The 21,881-nt window shown below is 41.8% G+C and overlaps 1 protein-coding gene across 1 annotated transcript in view; it reads left to right on the plus strand.

Annotated features, from left to right (window-relative positions):
* The window catches only part of LOC146812971 (killer cell lectin-like receptor subfamily B member 1B allele A), a 154,876-nt gene that overhangs the window by 84,456 nt on the left and 48,539 nt on the right, over positions 1-21,881 (plus strand). The window contains exons 2-5 of the mRNA XM_085614651.1: positions 9,660-9,758; positions 12,319-12,399; positions 16,857-16,937; positions 19,034-19,191. Of these exons, the coding sequence (XP_085470777.1) occupies positions 9,660-9,758; positions 12,319-12,399; positions 16,857-16,937; positions 19,034-19,191 (419 nt within the window). The remainder of the gene's footprint in view (positions 1-9,659; positions 9,759-12,318; positions 12,400-16,856; positions 16,938-19,033; positions 19,192-21,881) is intronic.

Genomic DNA, 21,881 nt, shown 5'->3' on the forward strand with positions numbered 1-21,881 from the left:
TTGGCCAACTAAGTATTTTAAACTTAAGACTAAAGGATTGTGGTCGCTCTCTGGACGAGGAACAACTTCCATATCATCCAGCAGAGACCAATACTCCATTTTTAACAAGATATAGTCAATTCTGCTAGTACTGGCCCCATTATCGTAAGTTGGATGGCCGTTTTTATCGGAAAGGGAGCGACCATTAACCGCTCTTAGCCCCCATTCCAGACACAGACCAAGCCAGTGTAAAGCCGCCTCAGTTGCCTTTTTGATGGGATTTAGGGCCAAGACTGGAACATTCCAGACTGCATCTTCCTCCTCCCGTATATCCTGACTTTCACACGTCAAGGGTTCAAAATTACTATTCAGATCCCCTGCTAGTATAATGGGGTTGTCCCTCCCAATTACTTCTAGATATGAGTCCAACTCGTCAATAATTGCGGGACACCTCCCCCCAGGTAGGCCACGAGCATAGATGTTTATAATAAACAAGATCTTGTGGTCCGCCCTACTTAATTTTATTCCCAGGATATCAGGGTTCAAAACTGGAACTTCCACTATCCTATAATTATTAGTTTGCCTGACCCATATAACTAGGCCCCCAGAGGGTCTTCCTTTTTTCCCTTGTATTGCCGGTTTAAAAAAGTTTAGGTAACCTGTCCGAAATAACGGATCAGGTGCCCAACTTTCTTGAAAAATTAAAATATCGAACCTGTCAATAAAAACTGTCCAATCCTCCAATCCTAACTTTCCCTTAAGTCCAGCAGTATTCCATGAAACAATTTTCAGCCCAGTGTCCTGAAATATTAATTTTGCTTGATTCGTTCCCCCCATTACTGGGCCCTGCTCACCCCTCTCTGCTAGCAGACAACTGACAGGGGGATATCTAACTGTAACAATCCCACAAGTCTTGTCATTTTTCTCTTTATTCCTACCACAATCTACTGAAACCAAGTCACATAAGCTACAACTGGCAGCACCATCTGCTGCTGGGTCAATATTATTATTAGAACCCTCACCAACTCTAACGTTAATATCTGGTAGACTGACCCCACCGTTGTTGGGAGGAAGTCAATCAATACACTCTAGGTCAGAGAGTGGTTCAAAGCGATTATACAGATGGGGGATGGAATAGGGGGTATAAGGTGCCAATCCATTTAGGAGCCTACCCCTAGATTTACCATGATAATTAAACATAGGTATAGTAGGAGGACCCCTATTTCTTTTTGGATAGAAGTAATTAAGGTCCAAAGTTTGCACATCACCCATCCTACCAAATCTAGGTTCCCTACGTATAAAATCCACCACCCATGAGTCCCTAAAATTGACTATAATACAATCCCCCTCTAGGTCCTTAGGGCAATGCCCCACCCATTTTACTCTTCTGACATTAAGAATTTCCGTAACAGAGGTCGGTGGGAGAGGTCTATTTTTATTCAACCAAAAGACTACTTTATTTTTGAGCTCCCTAAATGTTTCAGAATTTTCACCTTTAACAACCGATACTCCCGTCAGAATTATTGTATATGGGGTGGCCTCGGGAGGAAGGTTGATGCTATGAACATTCTGTTTTGAATCCCTCTTAACGGGCTCTGCAGGAGGATTCTCTTGGCTCCTCAACGTTGGGGCGCTTTGATTAGACTTTAATTTTTCCTTTGCACTTCCCTTGAATTCCTTATCAATATTAACATCCTTGGTATTTATGCTTATCAATGATTGGATACTAGAATGTTCAGCAGGGGCTTGGGTTTCAGGTATGGTACATACGCCCGTCCCAGAATCTTTGGGGGTTGTAGTTATCGTTTGAGACATATTTTGCTTATTCGACAATTCTTTTAACATCTCATTATTAGCGATAACTATTTCCTCCAAAGATTTCATTTTAGCATTCATCAATCTAGTACGTTCAAGTAAGGGTATCATAAGTGATTTAACTAATACTTCTATTCTATTTAATAAATCTTTCTCATTACCTGTAGCCGACAGGCAATGTGGGCTAGTATCAGATAATACAGGTATGGGAGAATGAGAGTTGGAATCAGCCAATGGATTCAGTACTGTAGTATTAGATTTAGGGATCTTAGATATACCTCCCTTTTGAACTCTATTCACTCTTATCCTTTTGCGACGTTTAATAGTTTGGGAAACCCCCTTAAATATTTGGGGTTGAGCAGGACAACCAGTATGTAGGGCAACATCCTCCCCACTAAAATTAGTATCACTCGAGGACAAGCCATCACCTGTTATAATTGCAATGGATTCGTCCTTGTTATGACATTAGCCTACCGGCACTGGAGCAGGATCTTGATGTAGGCTTGTATTTGGGACTATAGCGCTCACTTTGTTAGGGGAAATCGCAGTAGCAATTTGACCCAAAGAAGAGCGCTTGCCTGTTATAAGGTCTAAAGATAGACGTTTCTCTGCAAAGGCGATTTCTTTTTCTAAGATACCCGTCGCTTTAATTAAGAAAGCATCAAGGGGACCTGTTACCACCCCTGACGAAGTCTGGACTTGTACCAGTCTCTCTTTCCCTGAGCGTAAAGACATAATAACAAGTACACAATAAGAGATATCAGTCTAAGTTTAAATAACAGATTACAATACCAAAATTAACAAACCAAGAGGGTAGGCCCAGCCCAGCCTCGGCAGCCCTCGGACGGCCTCAGACGGCCCGCCCTTTGCCCGGGCTTAGCCCGGCGACCACCCGCGCGCGTCCCGCGTTGCGGGAAAGTGTTTGTGTTAAATGGACCTCCCAGGAGGGGGCGTGTCCGCTGGGGAAGAGGCAACAGGTGTGGACAGCAGAGCCTGCTGGTCCTCGCAGTCCCGCAGCGTAACCTTGCAGCAATCCCAGAGTCCGGTGAACGATGCCCGCGAAGCGGGGGTCGTGAAAGTTTCCCTAATACAGGCACAGGAGCCAAAATCCAGGAGACAGGTAAAAAGAGTCCAGAATAAACGGCACCCGTGGAACGAGTGGTTTCTTGAGCTTTTAAGCCAGGAGGGGGCGTGTCCGCTGGGGAAGAGGCAACAGGTGTGGACAGCAGAGCCTGCTGGGCCTCGCAGTCCCGCAGCATAATCTTGCAGAAATCCCAGAGTCCGGTGAACGGCACCCGCGAAGCGGGGGTCGTGAAAGTTTCCCTAATACAGGCACTGGAGCCAAAATCCAGGAGACAGGTAAAAAGAGTCCAGAATAAACGGCACCCGTGGAACGAGTGGTTTCTTGAGCTTTTCAGCCAGGAGGGGGCGTGTCTGCTGGGGAAGAGGCAACAGGTGTGGACAGCAGAGCCTGCTGGGCCTCGCAGTCCCGCAGCGTAACCTTGCAGCAATCCCAGAGTCCGGTGAACGGCGCCCGCGAAGCGGGGGTCGTGAAAGTTACCCTAATACAGGCACTGGAGCCAAAATCCAGGAGACAGGTAAAAAGAGTCCAGAATAAACGGCACCCGTGGAACGAGTGGTTTCTTGAGCTTTTAAGCCAGGAGGGGGCGTGTCCGCTGGGGAAGAGGCAACAGGTGTGGACAGCAGATCCTGCTGGGCCTCACAGTCCCGCAGTGTAACCTTGCAGCAATCCCAGAGTCCGGTGAACGGCGCCCGCGAAGCGGGGTCGTGAAAGTTTCCCTAATACAGGCACTGGAGCCAAAATCCAGGAGACAGGTAAAAAGAGTCCAGAATAAACGGTACGGATTTCACTTTGGGAGCGTGGTGCCTTTTGGAGACCACTACCAACGGGCTTCTTGGCACAAGTCAAAGCTTTTCAAAAAACAATCAAATACATTTGTGTGCCATCTTGCCTGGATATATCAAGAAGCCTTATATACAACCGTTTCTGTGAGAAGGGAGGGGGATCAGTTGTTGTGGCTTAGACCCACTATCAGTAAATATTCTCGCATTGTGCCCCCAATGCAAGATCAATTTAATAATGAGGGCAGATACCGAGAATGTGCCTCAGGGAATCAAAAGGAGGAAAGTTCTAAACCTGTGTTTATGGCGTACTTTGATAATGATTTCACATACGAGGTATTCGTCAAAGTTTGATTTATTGACAGCTGTCGTTCTGTTGACTTCACAATACAGATTGCCCTCGTGCACTCCAACATAGCTTGGTTAGGAAGAGGTGGGTGGGGCTCTTGTGTCCATATGCATGCCGATAGTTTTCCAATGATTTCACATTATGGGTATTGGCCCCTTTCATCATGTCAGCTAGTCTTTTGCCATTGAGATCACACTGAATGCGAGTTTTACCTCCAAGGGTTGCGCTGTCTGCTGGTACTGCCCTCGCTTTATGTGAGGAAAAAGCTGGGACCCTCTTTTTAGGTCTCGCTGAGCCCAGCGCATGCGCTGCTCGGAGAGACATTTTGTGTGTGAGCTTTCAAAGTGCTGCTGGCTGGCCTAGCGCTTGCGTTCACGCGACCGTGCACGCACTATAGCCTTCAGCAGCACTTTGAAAACTCGTGCGTCATCGCGATCACTTTCGCTTTCAGAGCGATCGCGATCGCGATGACGCACGCTTTCAATGCTTGTCTAACTTAAGTCAGCCTGTTGTATAAGCAAAGTGTTCAAAAAGTGTCTCCTGTACTCAAGCAGCGCAGAGCCTTCACCCCCTCGCAGCCACCGTTGTCTGTTTCCACAAAGACACACTAGCCTTGTGTTGTCGTCCATAAACTAATGTTCACTTTCAGTCATTAAACACCTGTCCTTGGAACAAGTGAGATAGGCGCTGCATTTTTGTAATTTCTTTATAGTGAGTAGCTTTTCCTTATACCCTGTCCATTTTTACCCACGCCTAAAGCACGTCTTAAGTGCTGTGCACTCTTGATGCCAGGCTCGCTCTGTTCATGGCATGCCGCTTCATGGCACATCAATGTGCACACGCCGTGAGAGGAAACACTGGGCAGTGCCTGTACAACGCGGCGGCTCATCTGCATCCTCTTTCATGATGCCTTGGTGCGCTATTTGCTGACCTACCTGCTTGTGATTGGCTGACAATGTCTTCCGTCTTATTGGTCTTTCATTGAAAACTACTTGCAACTAACACATGCAATAGGTCTCGAAGTTACGAGAGTTTCAGCTATTGGCATTGTAAAAAACAATGCCTTTTATTTATGTTTTAAAAAAAAAAGGCATTATTATTTGGATTGTCAATAGCTCAAACTCGCGTAAATGCGAGACCTATTGCATTGCAAATGCTTGTTTTCCAACTTCCACCCTCTCCAATTTGGACTAGGTGTCTGAGGATCATTCAGAAGATATCACTTGCTTTTAGTGTCTTGACAATACACACGTTTGGCATGTTTCTTCAGACAGTCCCTGCAAGGTGGAAGTTGATGACTGTCTATCTCACCCTTCTTTGCGAATAATAGGTGAAATCTCAAGTCATTCACATGATGAACCGAAGATTTTGGTGCAGACAGCAAGCACGAGAATTACTCTAATTTGTCCATTAGTTCTTCAGAAAGATCCCATTCATCTCCAAGCTGCAAAAATGTTTCCTGTGTATGTCTGTTGGCAGACAGATTTTTGAATGCACTTACTTTTCCTTTTCCCGCAAATGCACTTACTGTGTCACATCCAGTCAACGTATGGAGACCTATCATAGTTCGACAAACATTTTCACCAAGAGCTATTTTCTCAATGTCAAGGACTCACATGCGTTTTTTAGTACCACACTTCAGAAACAATTTAGCCATGATTCTGTCATGGAATCCCAAACACATAATAAACACATCGGTGTCATCTGAGCTTCTCATTACTGCCTCATAACCCTCAGTAGCAGCGTATGCAGCATGCAGCAACTAACGTTCACCAGAAACACACATGAACAATTCTTCAGTATTTGTGGCGCTTTTGATTCTCAATGCTTGGGAGAGGAGCTTTAAAAGGTCGTGGTCCAAGCAACTTGGGCAGCACAGCTAAACCGTTGCCGATGATCGATGAGTTGTCCCCTTACCAGTAAGAGTCTCTTCCAGCCTATCAATGTTATCCCATGCTGAGTTAGTGAAGACATGAGGCAGAATGGTGGATGGTAGGCCAGTTTGCTCATTTAAGGTAGCTGCAAGTTTCTGAAGATGCAAGGGGGTATCATTTTCTTCCAGTTGTGAGTATGAAATTCCATGACCAAGTCTGTTTAGAGTGCAAATGATTTCAACATTGCCTGTTAGCGTTTTTACAGCATACATGAGCAATAATTGCTTGGGGGGGGGGATTTCTGGCCATTTGTGAATGCATATTTAATGTCCTGACTTAATGACTGCATGAGTAAGGCAACCTTTTTGTACGGCTTTGGGTTTTCTTGATCGCCAGTCAGAAATACTAATGGGAACCGTTTAAGGTAATCAGGCATGGTAAATTAATCTTTATCAACATCTTATGGATGATATGGCCATTGTGTTGATGTCAAGTTTGTTTTAACCATTGTTCCTATCTGCAATGATGTTTGATCAAATACCTTTTTCCTTTCTGTTGCCTTAACCTTTAAAACTGATAATTCTCTTATCAAACTCTGTTTTTTTCTTACAATGTCCAGCAGAGCTATCAGGTTAGGGCAATAATTTTCCTTGGTTGTCTCGGAATATGTGGAGGCTGTCACCAAACTCAAAGTCAAATTTTCTTCAAACATTGCTTCTTGGTTGATTCATCTATTCCCTGTATTCCTCTGCATGTCATGAGGGTTTCAAGTCTTTCATTGAGAGTCGTCACACGTATTAAATTTTTTTAAGGAATAATCATAGTTCTAATGTATTGAAATAGTTCATCATTTGCTTCGATTGGGTGGACCGACCCCTCTTATGGGCAAAACTAAGACGATGGGTCATTGAAGAATTTTTTTTTAGAGCGATTGAAATGTTATATACTGACACATGGATTCAAATCAAGGTGTCTGATGGCACAAGAATATCCAGAGGAATACCAACTGCAAAGGGCCTTAAGCAAGGTGTGCGCTTGCTCCACAACTGTTTAATCTCTTTATGGCCGATTTATCCACCCACCTTGATCGAGTAAACTCACACACTTCGAGACTAGGTCCACTATCCATTCCTCATCTGTCATATGCTGATGATATTGTGTTAATGAGTCACATGGTGGTAAAACTTCAAAAATTAATTAAGGAAATTGCGCCATTCACAAAAATCAACAAATTGGAAATTATTATCACAAAGAAAAAAACCATGTCAATAGGAAATAATTCCAATGCTACATTGAACATCAAATAGGGAATGCAACCATAGAAAAAGTCAACACCTACAAATATCTAGGCTTCGAATTTGACAAGAACTTTAACTTTCTGACACACCAGCAGTATATGGTTAGAAAAAACAGCACCTTAATATAAGCCTATTGTGCGCTTGTAAAAAAACTGGGAGGACCCTCTTTTCAACCATTGCTCATGGAAATCCATGCGAAATTGCTTCCCACGTTAACTTATGCGAGTACGGTGATGCATGGTAAAGATTCCAAAATGTTGGACAGATTACAAATAAACACATACAAACATGTTTTTGGTCTTCCTTGTAATGCTTCACCTGCACCAATCCACTTGGAATTTGGATTGACGCAACAAGAGATAGCAAGAAGATACCACACAATCAAATCCTGGCATAAAATACAAAACAACCAGTCTAGCCCTCTAGTCAGTGCTTTATGGAAGTCACTGATTAACAATACAAATAGAGCTACAACAAATATTTGCTATCTTCATTGGAAATACCTAATACAGTTGGCCTATGGGATCTGAATCTGTCGCATTCCACTTTCTGCCATGCAATCAATAAAGCAGGAAAAACTCACTCACTAGTGACGGATAAAAACACATTTTCATGCCGATCACATGCCACAATGACAATTCAAACATACGTCACCTTGTAACCAGCAGCACACCTCCTTTTAACTTATCCTGTACATCTTATGAAAATGTTATTGGCTATACGCTTAGCAGAACTGCCATCCTTAGCAGACAAACCCTCATGGAGATACAAAGGCCCAAAAACATGCTGGTTATGTGGTGCCCCCAAAGAGCAATTTTTGCATCTGCTAAATTGTAAACTTTTGAAATTTTTACAATCACATGATAAATCACTTAACAGAGCTCCAAGGACGTAGAGATGCTGTACAAGAAACCGGGTCCACATTATGTCTAAACAAACAGAAGATTGTGAGTAGAGGAGAACAATACGACATCTATACAAGTATGGGACTCTAGTACATTGCACAATTTTAAATTAGAACTTAATTTCTTATTTTGATGCACACGCCACTTTATAACTAACTGAAAGCAATTGGCCACAATCGAAAGGAAATGAAATACTAACATGTTTGAGATGCCAAATGTTTTAATATCTCACATCCTTGAAATATCAACATGCACGTTTAAGAAACTGATTGATAAATCTTAGTATTTTATTGCAAACATGTTTTATTACCCTGTATTAATTGTAAAATAGTGTGAAGGTTTTTACTAACTTATAACAATAAAAATTAAATTAAATGAATGAAATAAAACAAGCTTCATCTCTCATAGTTTTGTAGTGATCATCAGTTTGAATGCTAGATGCATGATCTACCTCCTTTGCCTTAACACTTGTATAGTTCCTATAACTAAATGCATGATAATGGGCTTTTGCAGCCACTATATCCCTACTACATACTGCTAAGATCTTTGAATCACAATTAATGGTTGCACACTCTTGAAGCCTTTAGTCAACTCTAACCTCCGTCACCTTGATTAATTTCTCACATATTGATGTTCACTTGTAGCATTTTATCTTTCCACAAAATATAGATTCTTCAGCATACACGTTTGACTTTAATGATGTTCTTCTGTTTAAGCATTTACTCCTGCACTTACTTATTCTAGCATCATCACGGACATGTCTTCAGCTTTTCACTCAATAGTCTGTAGTTCTCTCGTCAAAGTAAACAGGCTCCTGCACTTCCTGTAGTAAAATACTTGGGGAACTGTGTTCCTTTCTACATTTCTCTCAACATCTAACAGTGGAATGTGATTTCTTACTTGAGCTGCCTCTAAAGTTTTCCATGATGAGTAGTTCCGGGGGCTTGTCAGTGTAACTCCATGTTGGACATTTGACCATAAATGAATTATACACTCAGGATCAGAGAGGCAGGATGTGCTTGTTTTAGTCTTCATGATGCTGTGGTGTCACTCACCACCAGCTCCGGAAAAAAGAAATGTATTAAAACATTTATAAATTTTACTTGGTATACTTAATATAATCATATTTACTAACATAATTATTATCAAGTTATATAATAACATTTACTGTAATTGTATTTTTCATTAATAAAATTCACAATAATACAAATTATGAAACAACTTCCATTTACATCAAGGTATCTTCGGAGTGGAGTGGTAACACACAAAAGGCAAAGAATTATGACTTGCTTTCACATATTTTCCATCTCTAGGCATCCACACCTTGCCAATAAATCTTATTAGAACCCATCTCCCCAAGTGGCACCAATAACATGGTTGGATCAAGGCCTATATGTCTGGATGTGCAGATAAGGCCAAATGGCAAAACAAGTGTGGTAAACTGTTTATTGTCCCAACATCTCACACTGCAGCTGAAGTTCTATGGGTTTTCATTATCTGAAAATGTAACTACGATGGTACAAATTGTACAAACCTGTGTATGTGTAATTAAATGTTTTCCTATTGCATTTTACAGCTGACTCACAAGGCCCTAGTTTCCAGAGACCTGCCCGGTGGATAATTGCTTCGCTCATTGTTCTGCTACTTCTAGCTGTGGTGGGTTCCGGTCTTCTGAGTAAGTAAATAATTTAACAGAAATATCTCACAAAGTAGATTTTTATTACTGAATAAATAAATTAAAAGCAAAGAACTCGCAAAATCATGAATAATCCATTTCACCTATCATGAGTAAGAGGCAGTCTTATACTACAATCACCTCCAAGACCAGGTAGCCTTCTCGAGTTCAGTCAACACCAGTGGATTACTGATCAAGTCCACACACCCAAAACACACCACACACACTCGCACAAACACATACTCTCTACGTTTGATGTGGATTTACATTACATTACGATCTCTCAAGCATTACACATGTCCTCTATCAAACAAAGTCAACAATCTTGCCATTGCTTTTAACAGCAATTGTTTATTGAGCAGGCAACAATGAAGTAACACACTAATAGTTTATTTGCATGGATCTGTGTGACATTAAATAATAACCCTTCATGTAGTCTACTTATAGATCAACACACAATCAGACACTAATTTACTTGATCCGGTAACCGGTGTTGTGTGAAGTGTGGCACAACTCTGGAGACAGCTTTTGCTGTCACGCCAGCATCATATAATAAAAAAAAATCATAAATAAATAACACACACAACTATAGGTACATAAAAAGGCTTTGGGTCAGTCCTCTTTATCTATTGGTCTGTTCAATTATCATTCACATTCTGCTGCTGCTACAGCAGAGAGCATTGGACAAGGGGTCAGCACACCTCAGCGTCAACTCTCTTACACTAAAAGGAATGGCATTTTTTACGATGATGTACACACATCCACCTAAAAACAGTGACAACGTTTTTTTCCTTTTCATTCTCTATCTTTTTTTTCATTCTTTTAGTCATTCTTTTGTGTTTGTACTATCGCATTATGTTCATGTTATGGTACTTTCAAAGCTAATTACGTCTTTTCTTTGTGCCAATAAGAATGATATTTTTCCACAAAGTGAATAAAAGTAAAAACGATTTTTATACTTGTTGTAAGTACACCTTGTTTCTGGGAGGCACTTTTATTGTTCTAATGAAATTACATGCAATAGTTATTCATTTCATTTTTAATTAAATGTTTTATTGCAAGTGTAAGGCCTCCATACTTAGGAGGTGCATATTTTTTTTCCATCTTTTTATTTTGTGCGTGCAATGAACAATAAAAAGAAATGTAAACATTGCACCAGCTTGACACGCCCAGACGTATTGCTTTTGTGAATGATTGTTTGAAATGCCTCTCTTGTAGTGTTGCCTTCATGTTATTGAGGACATCATGTAGCCAGTCCAAGGCTTTTCTTTACAAACCTGCTGTTTCTAGGATTTCTAGTCTTGGATTGATTCAACTCAATCAAATAAACTAGCACACATGTGGAGAAAGTGCTGAACTGGATCCATGATGTCTTTCTGACATGGAGTGGCGGGGCAGCCCTGCACATGAGCAACTGTTTAGTGATTGTTATTTGAGTGTTACACCTACACTTGATAGTTGTGTCCACTTTTCACACCTACGTCAACCAGACTCCCTGTGCTTGCAAATCATACTGAAAAGATTGGTTTGTCTACAGCAGAAAATATGTGGGTCGTGAAATCATTTCCAGATGGCCCTTGGTATAGACAGATGTGCCGGTTCATGCATATGCCCTTTACCTTGAACCTTTTTTGAATAGCACAAACATGGTACATATGGTAGTGCTCTACAATCTCACAGTACCTGTTTAAAAATTACATCATCAATGGCACCTCATTAAAGTCATCTTTGGACGGAGGTCTACTTGACCGTGCCATGGAAATCATAAATTAAGTGACGGCAAGTGAAACCCCGAGCCCAGAAGCAGATGTGCCTGTGCACTGCTAGAATGCATTGCATAGTAGTACAAACCAGAGTACTTATTGGTAAGGTTACCAGAGGACTCAGTGTCACCAAGAGTACAATGCTGCAGTACTATGGGTAAGAAATAATTGATTTTTGGTGTGTTGGTTTAATTGGATCAACTGAAGTGCATCAGGACTACAACTTCCAGGATTCATTAAGTCGTCAAAGTAAGTCTCAGGAGCGGAGACTTGAGACCTTGATGCTATGGAGCCATCAGTCAACCTTATTTATTGGGGTGCATGCGGTCGAAAATGTGCCCATATTCCTGAGGTTCAGTGGGAGCAGCCAGGACTGAAACCCGCAAATCCTAAGGAGCAAATCACTCTCCAGGTTCTCTACTTCACTCCGCACACAGAATAGGCTGAATGCCTACCCCTTGATTTCATTCTTTAGTTATAGAGTACTTTTGTTTCTTTATGGCAGCACACGTCATCACAACAAACTGGGATTAACCTGCATGATGTTCTAATAGTGTACAAATTTCCCACTTGGATTACCAAATGTTCATGTTCTGATGATTGTCATGGATGTGTTTTAAATAAATCCAAGCAGAGGAAATCTTAATTATGGAACGTTTCAATCACAAGGGTTGTGATACTCAGTTGTCTTGTGGTGTGGAGGGGCCATTTGAAGGCTTGTTGCTTCCTCTCTTTTCCATTCCTTCACTTCGCAATTTCACTCTAATGGTTTCCTTCTATTCTGTCTCTTGCTTCAGTTTTCAGGTTGCACCAGGAGAACGTGGACCTGAAATCGAGCCTAAAACAGACAGAAGTGCCAATAAGTGCCAATAAATCAGGTCAGTTAAGAAATATTCTTTCAACAAAGATATATGTTGTTTGAGTTGCTCAAACATGGTAAAAATATCATAAAAGCCTATTTTCCACTTCATAGTTTAGAATTATATGCCCTACAAGTGACCCAGTGGGGTCTTCAGGGTGTACCTAGCTCCTGAAGAACACTCACCACTCTCTGTGGGATCCATTTGCCCACATGTGTCTGCCAGTTGGCACAAACCATTTGTGCGTTCTCCTTAAGGTCAGTGGAGGCCCTTGCTCGATACTTACTCTCTGACATGGGCAAAAAGGAGGAACCCACATTTTAGTGGGACTGGCTGCTACTACCAGCAATCTCTCTAAGAATAAGAGGGTATTTAGGACTGTGCAATCAGGAGCTTAATCTGTCCCCAAGAGAGAGGGGAAGTTATGCTTCCATGTTGCTTTTCTCAATACCTGGACACATATCTCAGTCTGCAAATTCAGATATCTAATGTCTGGCTGGGTTGATTTGTTTTTCCCTGATACTGTGTTGGGTTGACTGCCGCTGCACCCAGTTCAGCTTGAAGTCCCAGAATCATGCGCTTTCCACATCCCGTATATGGTGTAGTGCAGTCCTAGAGTACATCTACTGAAATTCATTAGAGACTATTCTTCTGGTTTCCACTACTGACCAGGAGAGGCCAGAAGGAAAACCTTACCCAAACTTACAGATTGGGGCAAAGGCCATCCACTAAAGATGGGACCCACATGCCCCTGAGACTGGCACACTGTTGTGTTCACCTAGAACATTTTTGGAGAAATGTTACTGTTTGTCATTGTTGTGTAGCATTGCCATTTCCATTGCTCATGTATTTTAGTCCTGCCCACTGGTGCTATGTTCCCAGCAGCCCTATCTTCCCAACTTGTGGTTGCGATTGGTCATTCCCATATCTCTGGCTACCCACCACCTGGTTACCATCTCTCATCAGGGTGTGGCCCATTCTACAATCTTATCACCAGCAACCACGTCCGTCCTTGTTCATTCAGACTCTTCTGTGGCAGGGCTCAGGAGCCCCACAAGCCTTGCTCAGACTCTCAATACTGGATCATCTGCTCCCAGGGCCACATGTGTTTACCACCAGTCCAATCATTGTTGTCCAGTCCAAGACCTTTGGTAGGAAGGCAATCCAGGGTAGGACTGAGCTCCTTGAGCCCCACAGTGGCAATGTGCATAGTTGTTTAGTGATTTCCTGCTCTCACCTTACTTCCATTTTAATGTTCCTTGGCTGACTCTGTTTCTAGTATGCAAAGTATATAGATTGATGGGCGTTGTTTATGGTATAGAGTATTGCTATTATTACTCCCATCTCTCTCTTGCAACTGCCATATTTCATCCAGCTGCCCCGGTACCAGATCCGTGGAAGCACTTTCTAGCATCCCGGTTATTATTTGTCCTGACTCAAGCCCATCCGGAACCTCACTGTCCCAATCTCCTTTAATGGGCCTAGTGAAGTTTAAATCATCCACTTTTCCACCGGCATCCAAAGCCCTGTTACAATACAAAGGAAATGGGCATGCTGCTTTGCTGCCAGCATGTACAAAGTGGAAATGAGAGTTGACTGGAGGTACTCCCTGCTTTAGTGTTCCACAGGCAGAACACAATGCTCCGCTGACTGAGTAGTGCACAGTCACACAGAGTGATGCAGCCCTGAAAACTACCCTGACTCTTCCCAAGCCCTGAATTAGACTTTCGACCCCGCAGCAGACCTAAAAACTACAGCCCTATCCCTGAAAACGACCCGCCCGTCCCACTTACCTCTGGCTCTCTTCCTTGCGAGGTCTTCCAGCAGCTGCCTTAACCAAGCATATACTTGATTAAGGCATATACGTGGTTAAGGCAAGTGTTGTTATGCTTGCAATGTTGGTAAACTTGTGGCTGAGGCAGAGATGTTCCGACTGTTTGCCCTTAAACTAGCTTGTGACTTGTACTTCATCAGAAGCTCAGTGCTGTCAGCACAAGGAATCCTGGACCAAGAACAGTTCTCTTGAAGTTATTTTGCTTAAGCTGAGTACAAGCCTTGGATCCAAAGAGGGCATGCAATGGTGATCCTCCACAAACAAAAAGGGTGCTGCTGGACAGCCCAGTGCCAGAGGGTTGAGGACCTGGAGGAAGCATTTCAAGATAGCAAGTTTGGTGAGAGTGCAATACCACTGGCCTTCCTTAAACATGGACTCCAGGCCTCAGTCCCAGTACCGCAGTTCCAACAGCTGAAGCTCTAGGCCTTGTATTCTACATGTCATTGTGATCACTTCACCTCTGTCTTTGAGTGGTTTTCAGATGTGTTTTAATTTTGTAATACCTTTTTTTATTTTATATGCTATAAAACAAAAATGAATAGATCGCCACCAATATTAAAAGAGCATTCAATATAGATACCAGATGTTGGGGTCGATTCACAGAACTAATCTGGGGTAAAATGCTAAACTTACTACTTTTGGTATTCACAGAAGGCATTTAGTACTAGTAAAGTTAGGACTACTAACTTTACTACAAGTAAACTAAGACAAAATCCAAACTTTATGACTTTTAGTATTCACAAAAGGCATTTAGTAGTAGTAAAGTTAGGAATCCTCACTTTACTACTACAAAATGCCTTTTGTGAATACCGAAGGTCATAAGTTTAGGATTTTTTCTCAGATCAGTTCTGTGAACCGGCCCCGTGATGTGTATGTCTATATTTAAATTCATGATTTTTTAATACCTTTATATTTTGAGGAAATGAGATAAAATGAGTTTTTTTCACAGGATTATACAATTATCCTATAACTTCATTTGTAGTGTTTTTATATAATGTATTTTTCCACAAAGTGAATAAAAGTAAAAACGGTTTTTATACTTGTTTTAAGTACACCTTGTTTCTGGGAGGCACTTTTATTGTTCTAATGAAATTACATGCAATAGTTATTCATTTCATTTTTAATTAAATGTTTTATTGCAAGTGTAAGGCCTCCATACTTAGGAGGTGCATATTTTTTTTCCATCTTTTTATTTTGTGCGTGCAATGAACAATAAAAAGAAATGTAAACATTGCACCAGCTTGACACGCCCAAGTGTATTGCTTTTGTGAATGATTGTTTGAAATGCCTCTCTTGTAGTGTTGCCTTCATGTTATTGAGGACATCATGTAGCCAGTCCAAGGCTTTTCTTTACAAACCTGCTGTTTCTAGGATTTCTAGTCTTGGCTTGATTCAACTCAATCAAATAAACTAGCACACATGTGGAGAAAGTGGTGAACTGGATCCATGATGTCTTTCTGACATGGAGTGGCGGGGCAGCCCTGCACATGAGCAACTGTTTAGTGATTGTTATTTGAGTGTTACACCTACACTTGATAGTTGTGTCCTCTTTTCACACCTACGTCAACCAGACTCCCTGTGCTTGCAAATCATACTGAAAAGATCGGTTTGTCTACAGCAGAAAATATGTGCGTCGTGGAGTCATTTCCAGATGGCCCTTGGTATAGACAGATGTGCCGGTTCATGCATATGCCCTTTACCTTGAACCTTTTTTGAATAGCACAAACATGGTACATATGGTAGTGCTCTACAATCTCACAGTACCTGTTTAAAAATTACATCATCAATGGCATCTCATTAAAGTCATCTTTGGACGGAGGTCTACTTGACCGTGCCATGGAAATCATAAATTAAGTGACGGCAAGTGAAACCCCGAGCCCAGAAGCAGATGTGCCTGTGCACTGCTAGAATGCATTGCATAGTAGTACAAACCAGAGTACTTATTGGTAAGGTTACCAGAGGACTCAGTGTCACCAAGAGTACAATGCTGCAGTACTATGGGTAAGAAATAATTGATTTTTGGTGTGTTGGTTTAATTGGATCAACTGAAGTGCATCAGGACTACAACTTCCAGGATTCATTAAGTCGTCAAAGTAAGTCTCAGGAGCGGAGACTTGAGACCTTGATGATATGGAGCCATCAGTCAACCTTATTTATTGGGGTGCATGCGGTCGAAAGTGTGCCCATATTCCTGAGGTTCAGTGGGAGCAGCCAGGACTGAAACCCGCAAATCCTAAGGAGCAAATCACTCTCCAGGTTCTCTACTTCACTCCGCACACAGAATAGGCTGAATGCCTACCCCTTGATTTCATTCTTTAGTTATAGAGTAATTTTGTTTCTTTATAGCAGCACACGTCATCACAACAAACTGGGATTAACCTGCATGATGTTCTAATAGTGTACAAATTTCCTACTTGGATTACCAAATGTTCATGTTCTGATGATTGTCATGGATGTGTTTTAAATAAACCCAAGCAGAGGAAATCTTAATTATGGAACGTTTCAATCACAAGGGTTGTGATAGTCAGTTGTCTTGTGGTGTGGAGGGGCCATTTGAAGGCTTGTTGCTTCCTCTCTTTTCCATTCCTTCACTTTTGCATTTCACTCTAATGGTTTCCTTCTCTTCTGTCTCTTGCTTCAGTTTTCAGGTTGCACCAGGAGAACGTGGACCTGAAGTCGAGCCTAAAACAGACAGAAGTATATCAATGTGCCAATAAATCAGGTCAGTTAAGAAATATTCTTTCAACAAAGACATATGTTGTTTGAGTTGCTCAAACATGGTAAAAATATCATAAAAGCCTATTTTCCACTTCACAGTTTAGAATTATATGCCCTACAAGTGACCCAGTGGGGTCTTCAGGGTGTACCTAGCTTCTGAAGAACACTCACCAGTAGCGGTCCGTGGAGGGAGTGACGGTGGGCAGTGAGGCGGGGCGGGGGAGGGGCAGGGTGGTGAAATGTAAGCACCGGAATATGGATGAACGGAGGTAAGTACACATTTAAATAAATAAAACAAATTCCTTTGCGCGCCCTGCATCGCAAAATGCATCTTCCAGCAGCTTCCTTAACCAAGCATATACTTGATTAAGGCATATACGTGGTTAAGGCAAGTGTTGTTATGCTTGCAATGTTGGTAAACTTGTGGCTGAGGCAGAGATGTTCCGACTGTTTGCCCTTAAACTAGCTTGGGACTTGTACTTCATCAGAAGCTCTGTGCTGTCAGCACAAGGAATCCTGGACCAAGAACAGTTCTCTTGAAGTTACTTTGCTTAAGCTGAGTACAAGCTTTGGATCCAAAGAGGGCATGCAATGGTGATCCTCCACAAACAAAAAAGGTGCTGCTGGACAGCCCAGTGCCAGAGGGTTGAGTAACCGGGAGGAAGCATTTCAAGATAGCAAGTTTGGTGAGAGTGCAATACCACTGGCCTTCCTTAAACATGGACTCCAGGCCTCAGTCCCAGTGCCGCAGTTCCAACAGCTGAAGCTCTAGGCCTTGTATTCTACATGTCATTGTGATCACTTCACCTCTGTCTTTGAGTGGTTTTCAGATGTGTTTTAATTTTGTAATACCTTTTTTTATTTTATATGCTATAAAACAAAAATGAATAGATCGCCACCAATATTATAAGAGCATTCAATATAGATACCAGATGTTGGGGCCGATTCACAGAACTAATCTGGGGTAAAATGCTAAACTTGCTACTTTTGGTATTCACAGAAGGCATTTAGTAGTAGTAAAGTTAGGACTACTAACTTTACTACAAGTGAACTGAGACAAAATCCAAACTTTATGACTTTTAGTATTCACAAAAGGCATTTAGTAGTAGTAAAGTTAGGAATCCTAACTTTACTACTACTAAATGCCTTTTGTGAATACCAAAAGTCATAAGTTTAGGATTTTTTCTCAGATCAGTTCTGTGAATCGGCCCCGTAATGTGTATGTCTATATTTAAATTCATGATTTTTTAATACCTTTATATTTTGAGGATGTGAGATAAAATGAGTTTTTTTCACAGGATTATACAATTATCCTAAAACTTCATTTATAGTGTTTCTATATAATGTATTTAGATATAGCCTTGGGGAGGTATTTGGTATTAGGTTGGATGCAAAATATATTAACCTAAACTAAATCAAACATAAAAGTTGTGCTTTAACTGCTGTCTTTCTGGAGAGTGAACATTGCGGCTTCCCTTGGGACCTATCATGACCTCTACACTGGCTAAAGCTAAAGTGCAGTCATTAAACCTGATATATCTTGGAGGTAAAATATGATTTTGATACCTTGAGCAGAGTTTAGCTCTTTCTATTCTGAGTTGAAGTGTCTGGAAATCATGGGCTTATTCAGAGAAATGTTGGGTACAAATAAAAGCGCTTAAGACAGTTCAAGCTCAAAAAAACAGCACTGGGCTCTGCACTGAGCCAGTGAGGCTGTTCATGAAACAGTCCCTTTTGTTTTCCTGCAGTAATGCAAGGGACTATATTTGTCACCTGCATTTCTTGTCAGTGCCAAGAAGCCTATGGGCTTTTGTCTACACTTTATAAATACCAACTCAAATGCAACATCTGCTATGGATTTCTGGTTTCAAAGCACTGTAAATTGCAATTTCATATTACTACATGTATCAGCGTCAGAACAGAAGCATTAAAGGCCTGACTCAACCTGCCTATGCTATGACCCACAAGTCAGACACAAGTCTACCGAGTGAAAACCTATTGAAAGTCTGATACACCTGACAGGGGCACACTATTAATCTTTTTTAATCAATAATTGAAATCCACAGTAACATTTGAATCCATTCCTTCTCCCGGCAACAGCTCATGGTACGTCATCTTGTCCTTCAGAGTGGAAGAAGCATGGAGGGAAGTGCTATTACTTCCCAGTAAGAACAGAAATGAAGAACTGGAGCACGAGCCATGAAGACTGCTCCTCCAGGGGCTCCCGTCTGATGGTGTTAGAGAACAAGGCAGAGCTGGTAAGGCATCAGTGATACAGGAACACAAAGCTGGTAAGGCATCAGTGATGCAGGAGCAGGCAGAGCTGGTAAGGTATCAGGGCTAGAGGAGCAGGCAGAGCTGGTATGGCATCAGTGATACAGGAGCAGGCAGAGCATGTAAGGCATCAGTGATACAGGAACACAAAGCTGTTAAGGCATCAGTGATACAGGAGCAGGCACAGCTGGTAAGGCATCAGTGATGCAGTACAAAGCAGAGGTGGTAAGGCATCAGTGATACAGGAGCAGGCACAGCTGGTAAGGCATCAGTGATACAGGAGCAGGCAGAGCTGGTAAGGAATCAGTGACACAGAAGCAGGCAGAGCTTGTAAGGCATCAGTGATACAGGAGCAAACATAGCTGGTAACAAGGCATCAGTGATACTGGAGCAGGCAGTGCTGTCAGGGCATCAGTTTTACAGGATAAGCTGGAGCTGGTAAGGAATCTATGACACTGGAGCCGACAGAGGTGGTTAGACATCCATGGTACAGAAGCAGTCAGAGACAGTAACATATCAGTGATACAGGAGCAGGCAGAGCTGGTAAAGCATCAGTGATACAGGAGCAGGCAGAGCTGGTAAAGCATCAGTGATACAGCGGCAAACAGAGCCGGTAAGGTATCAGAGATACAGGAGCAGACAGAGCTGTCAAGCCATCAGTGGTACCGAAGCAATTTGAACATGTAAAGTATTAGTGATGCAGGTCCAGCTAGCGCTGCTTTCTCTAAACAAATCGATGTATTTAAATCTGGACTGTCTGTCTCAGGCTGCCTGCCCCACCTTGCACTGAAGCAGGAGAAGGAAGACAGACAGTAAATCAACTTTCTGCAATGTGATGCGTGATGCAGGGCTCACCTTTCTAAATCCCTTCATTGCCATTATAGGGGATGGTGGTATCCACTGTAGGCCAGTGAATAATCTACATGGTTTCCTCAATCTGCAAGGATAGCCATGTACAAATGTCAACAAACCAACACAAAGATGCTTGCAAGCACAACAAAGAAGTCTGCACACTTTTTTTTTTTTTTTAAGAGTTTTATGTAGAGCGAACTAGACTCGAAGATATCAGGTATCAGAGCGCTTTACATAGCATCAGTTTCGTTACACAAGGACACATTCATTTTTGTTAGGCACGGGTGGATTATGGGCCATATGTAGGATGGCTAATACCAGTCGGTAACGCCGAAAATCGGTAAATTTCCTATTACCGACCGGTATTTAGCCGTTTGCGATGTAGGAGGCTGGATTTAAGGATTCAGTAATTTACCAATTCGTTATTTTAAGGAATCTGTAAAATACCGATTCCTTAATTTAAGGAATCGGTAAATTACCGAATCCTTAAATCCTATGTAGGGAGCACTCAAGTGAGTGCATTTTTGGTTTAAGGATTCGTTATTTACCAGCAACTACAAGTTGGTGGTAAATACCGAATACCTTTTAAAAAGCAATTTTGTGCTTTTTTAAAACTGCCATGTGGCAGACATACATGCCCTTAGGGCATGTATTTGCGCCACATGTGCACACATGCACGATTCAGGGGTGCAACAGGGTGTCAATGTGACACCCTGCCACCCTTGAATATGCTCCCCCTATTACCGATTCGGTATTTACCGAATCGGTAATAGTGAATGGCTCCCCATTCATTCCTATGGGCCTCCAGGCCCAAAGGAATGAATGGGAAGGTATTCCTTATTACCGATTCGGTAAATACCGAATCAGTAATAACGAATATTACCGAATCGGTAAAATTTACCGATTGTTTACCTACATTCTATTTACCGATTCTTAAATAACGAATCGGTAAAATTCGGTATTTAGGAATCGGTAAATAGAAATTACCTACATATGGCCCTAAGTGATTTGTCTAAAATCACAAGATGTTGAGTGTCGTTGCCGAGACTTGAACCCAGTTCCCCAGCTTCAACTTCGACCGCTCTAGCCGTAAGGCTACATCCTCCCCCCACTTACTGTCCCACACAAGACAAACACCGCCACAAGTCACAAATGCAGATACATAATGAGTGCTCAACAGATCAACAGAAAGTGGGATGGACAGATGGATGGATGCAGGATTAATGTTTATGAAATCAAGACTAATGTGGAGGAAAGATTGGCAACCCTATCTTTCTGACTAAAATGTTCAAGACTTCCAGTGGCACTGGAGCCCAGACACCATAAGAGTGGAAATGAAGAAGCGCAAGAAAAGAACAAATAAGGCAAGAGTATCTGGAATGACATTCCTGTAATGATCAGGACTGCCCTAATTGTGCTCTAATTCAGGAAGGAGTTGTAGACATCTCTTTAAAGAGCACTACATCACAACTAAATAACTCTTCACCATCACTCTCAGAGCACAACTTTGTTGTGGATCCAAATAGTACATACATGCATATGTACATAGATACATACAAACAAACTTGGCATATTCGAATGTTGCATTCTTTTGGAGAAATCACCTCTACTAGGTGATAAAATACTCATTCAGTAATGTTCCTCTTTGAAATGATCACTTGTGGTAACATTGCAGTGTTTTCTGTCTGCCGAGGTCACCCTTAGAGTCTTTCCTATAACTATGAATAGCACAGAAACAAAGTAGGGAAAATATTAAAGAATAGTGTTTGTACTGATAGGGTCACCTTCCAGTACAAAACCTATGCTTGATAGAACACACTCA

This window comes from Triturus cristatus, chromosome 7 (genome assembly GCF_964204655.1).
Source record: "Triturus cristatus chromosome 7, aTriCri1.1, whole genome shotgun sequence".
NCBI classification, from domain to species: Eukaryota; Metazoa; Chordata; class Amphibia; order Caudata; family Salamandridae; genus Triturus; species Triturus cristatus.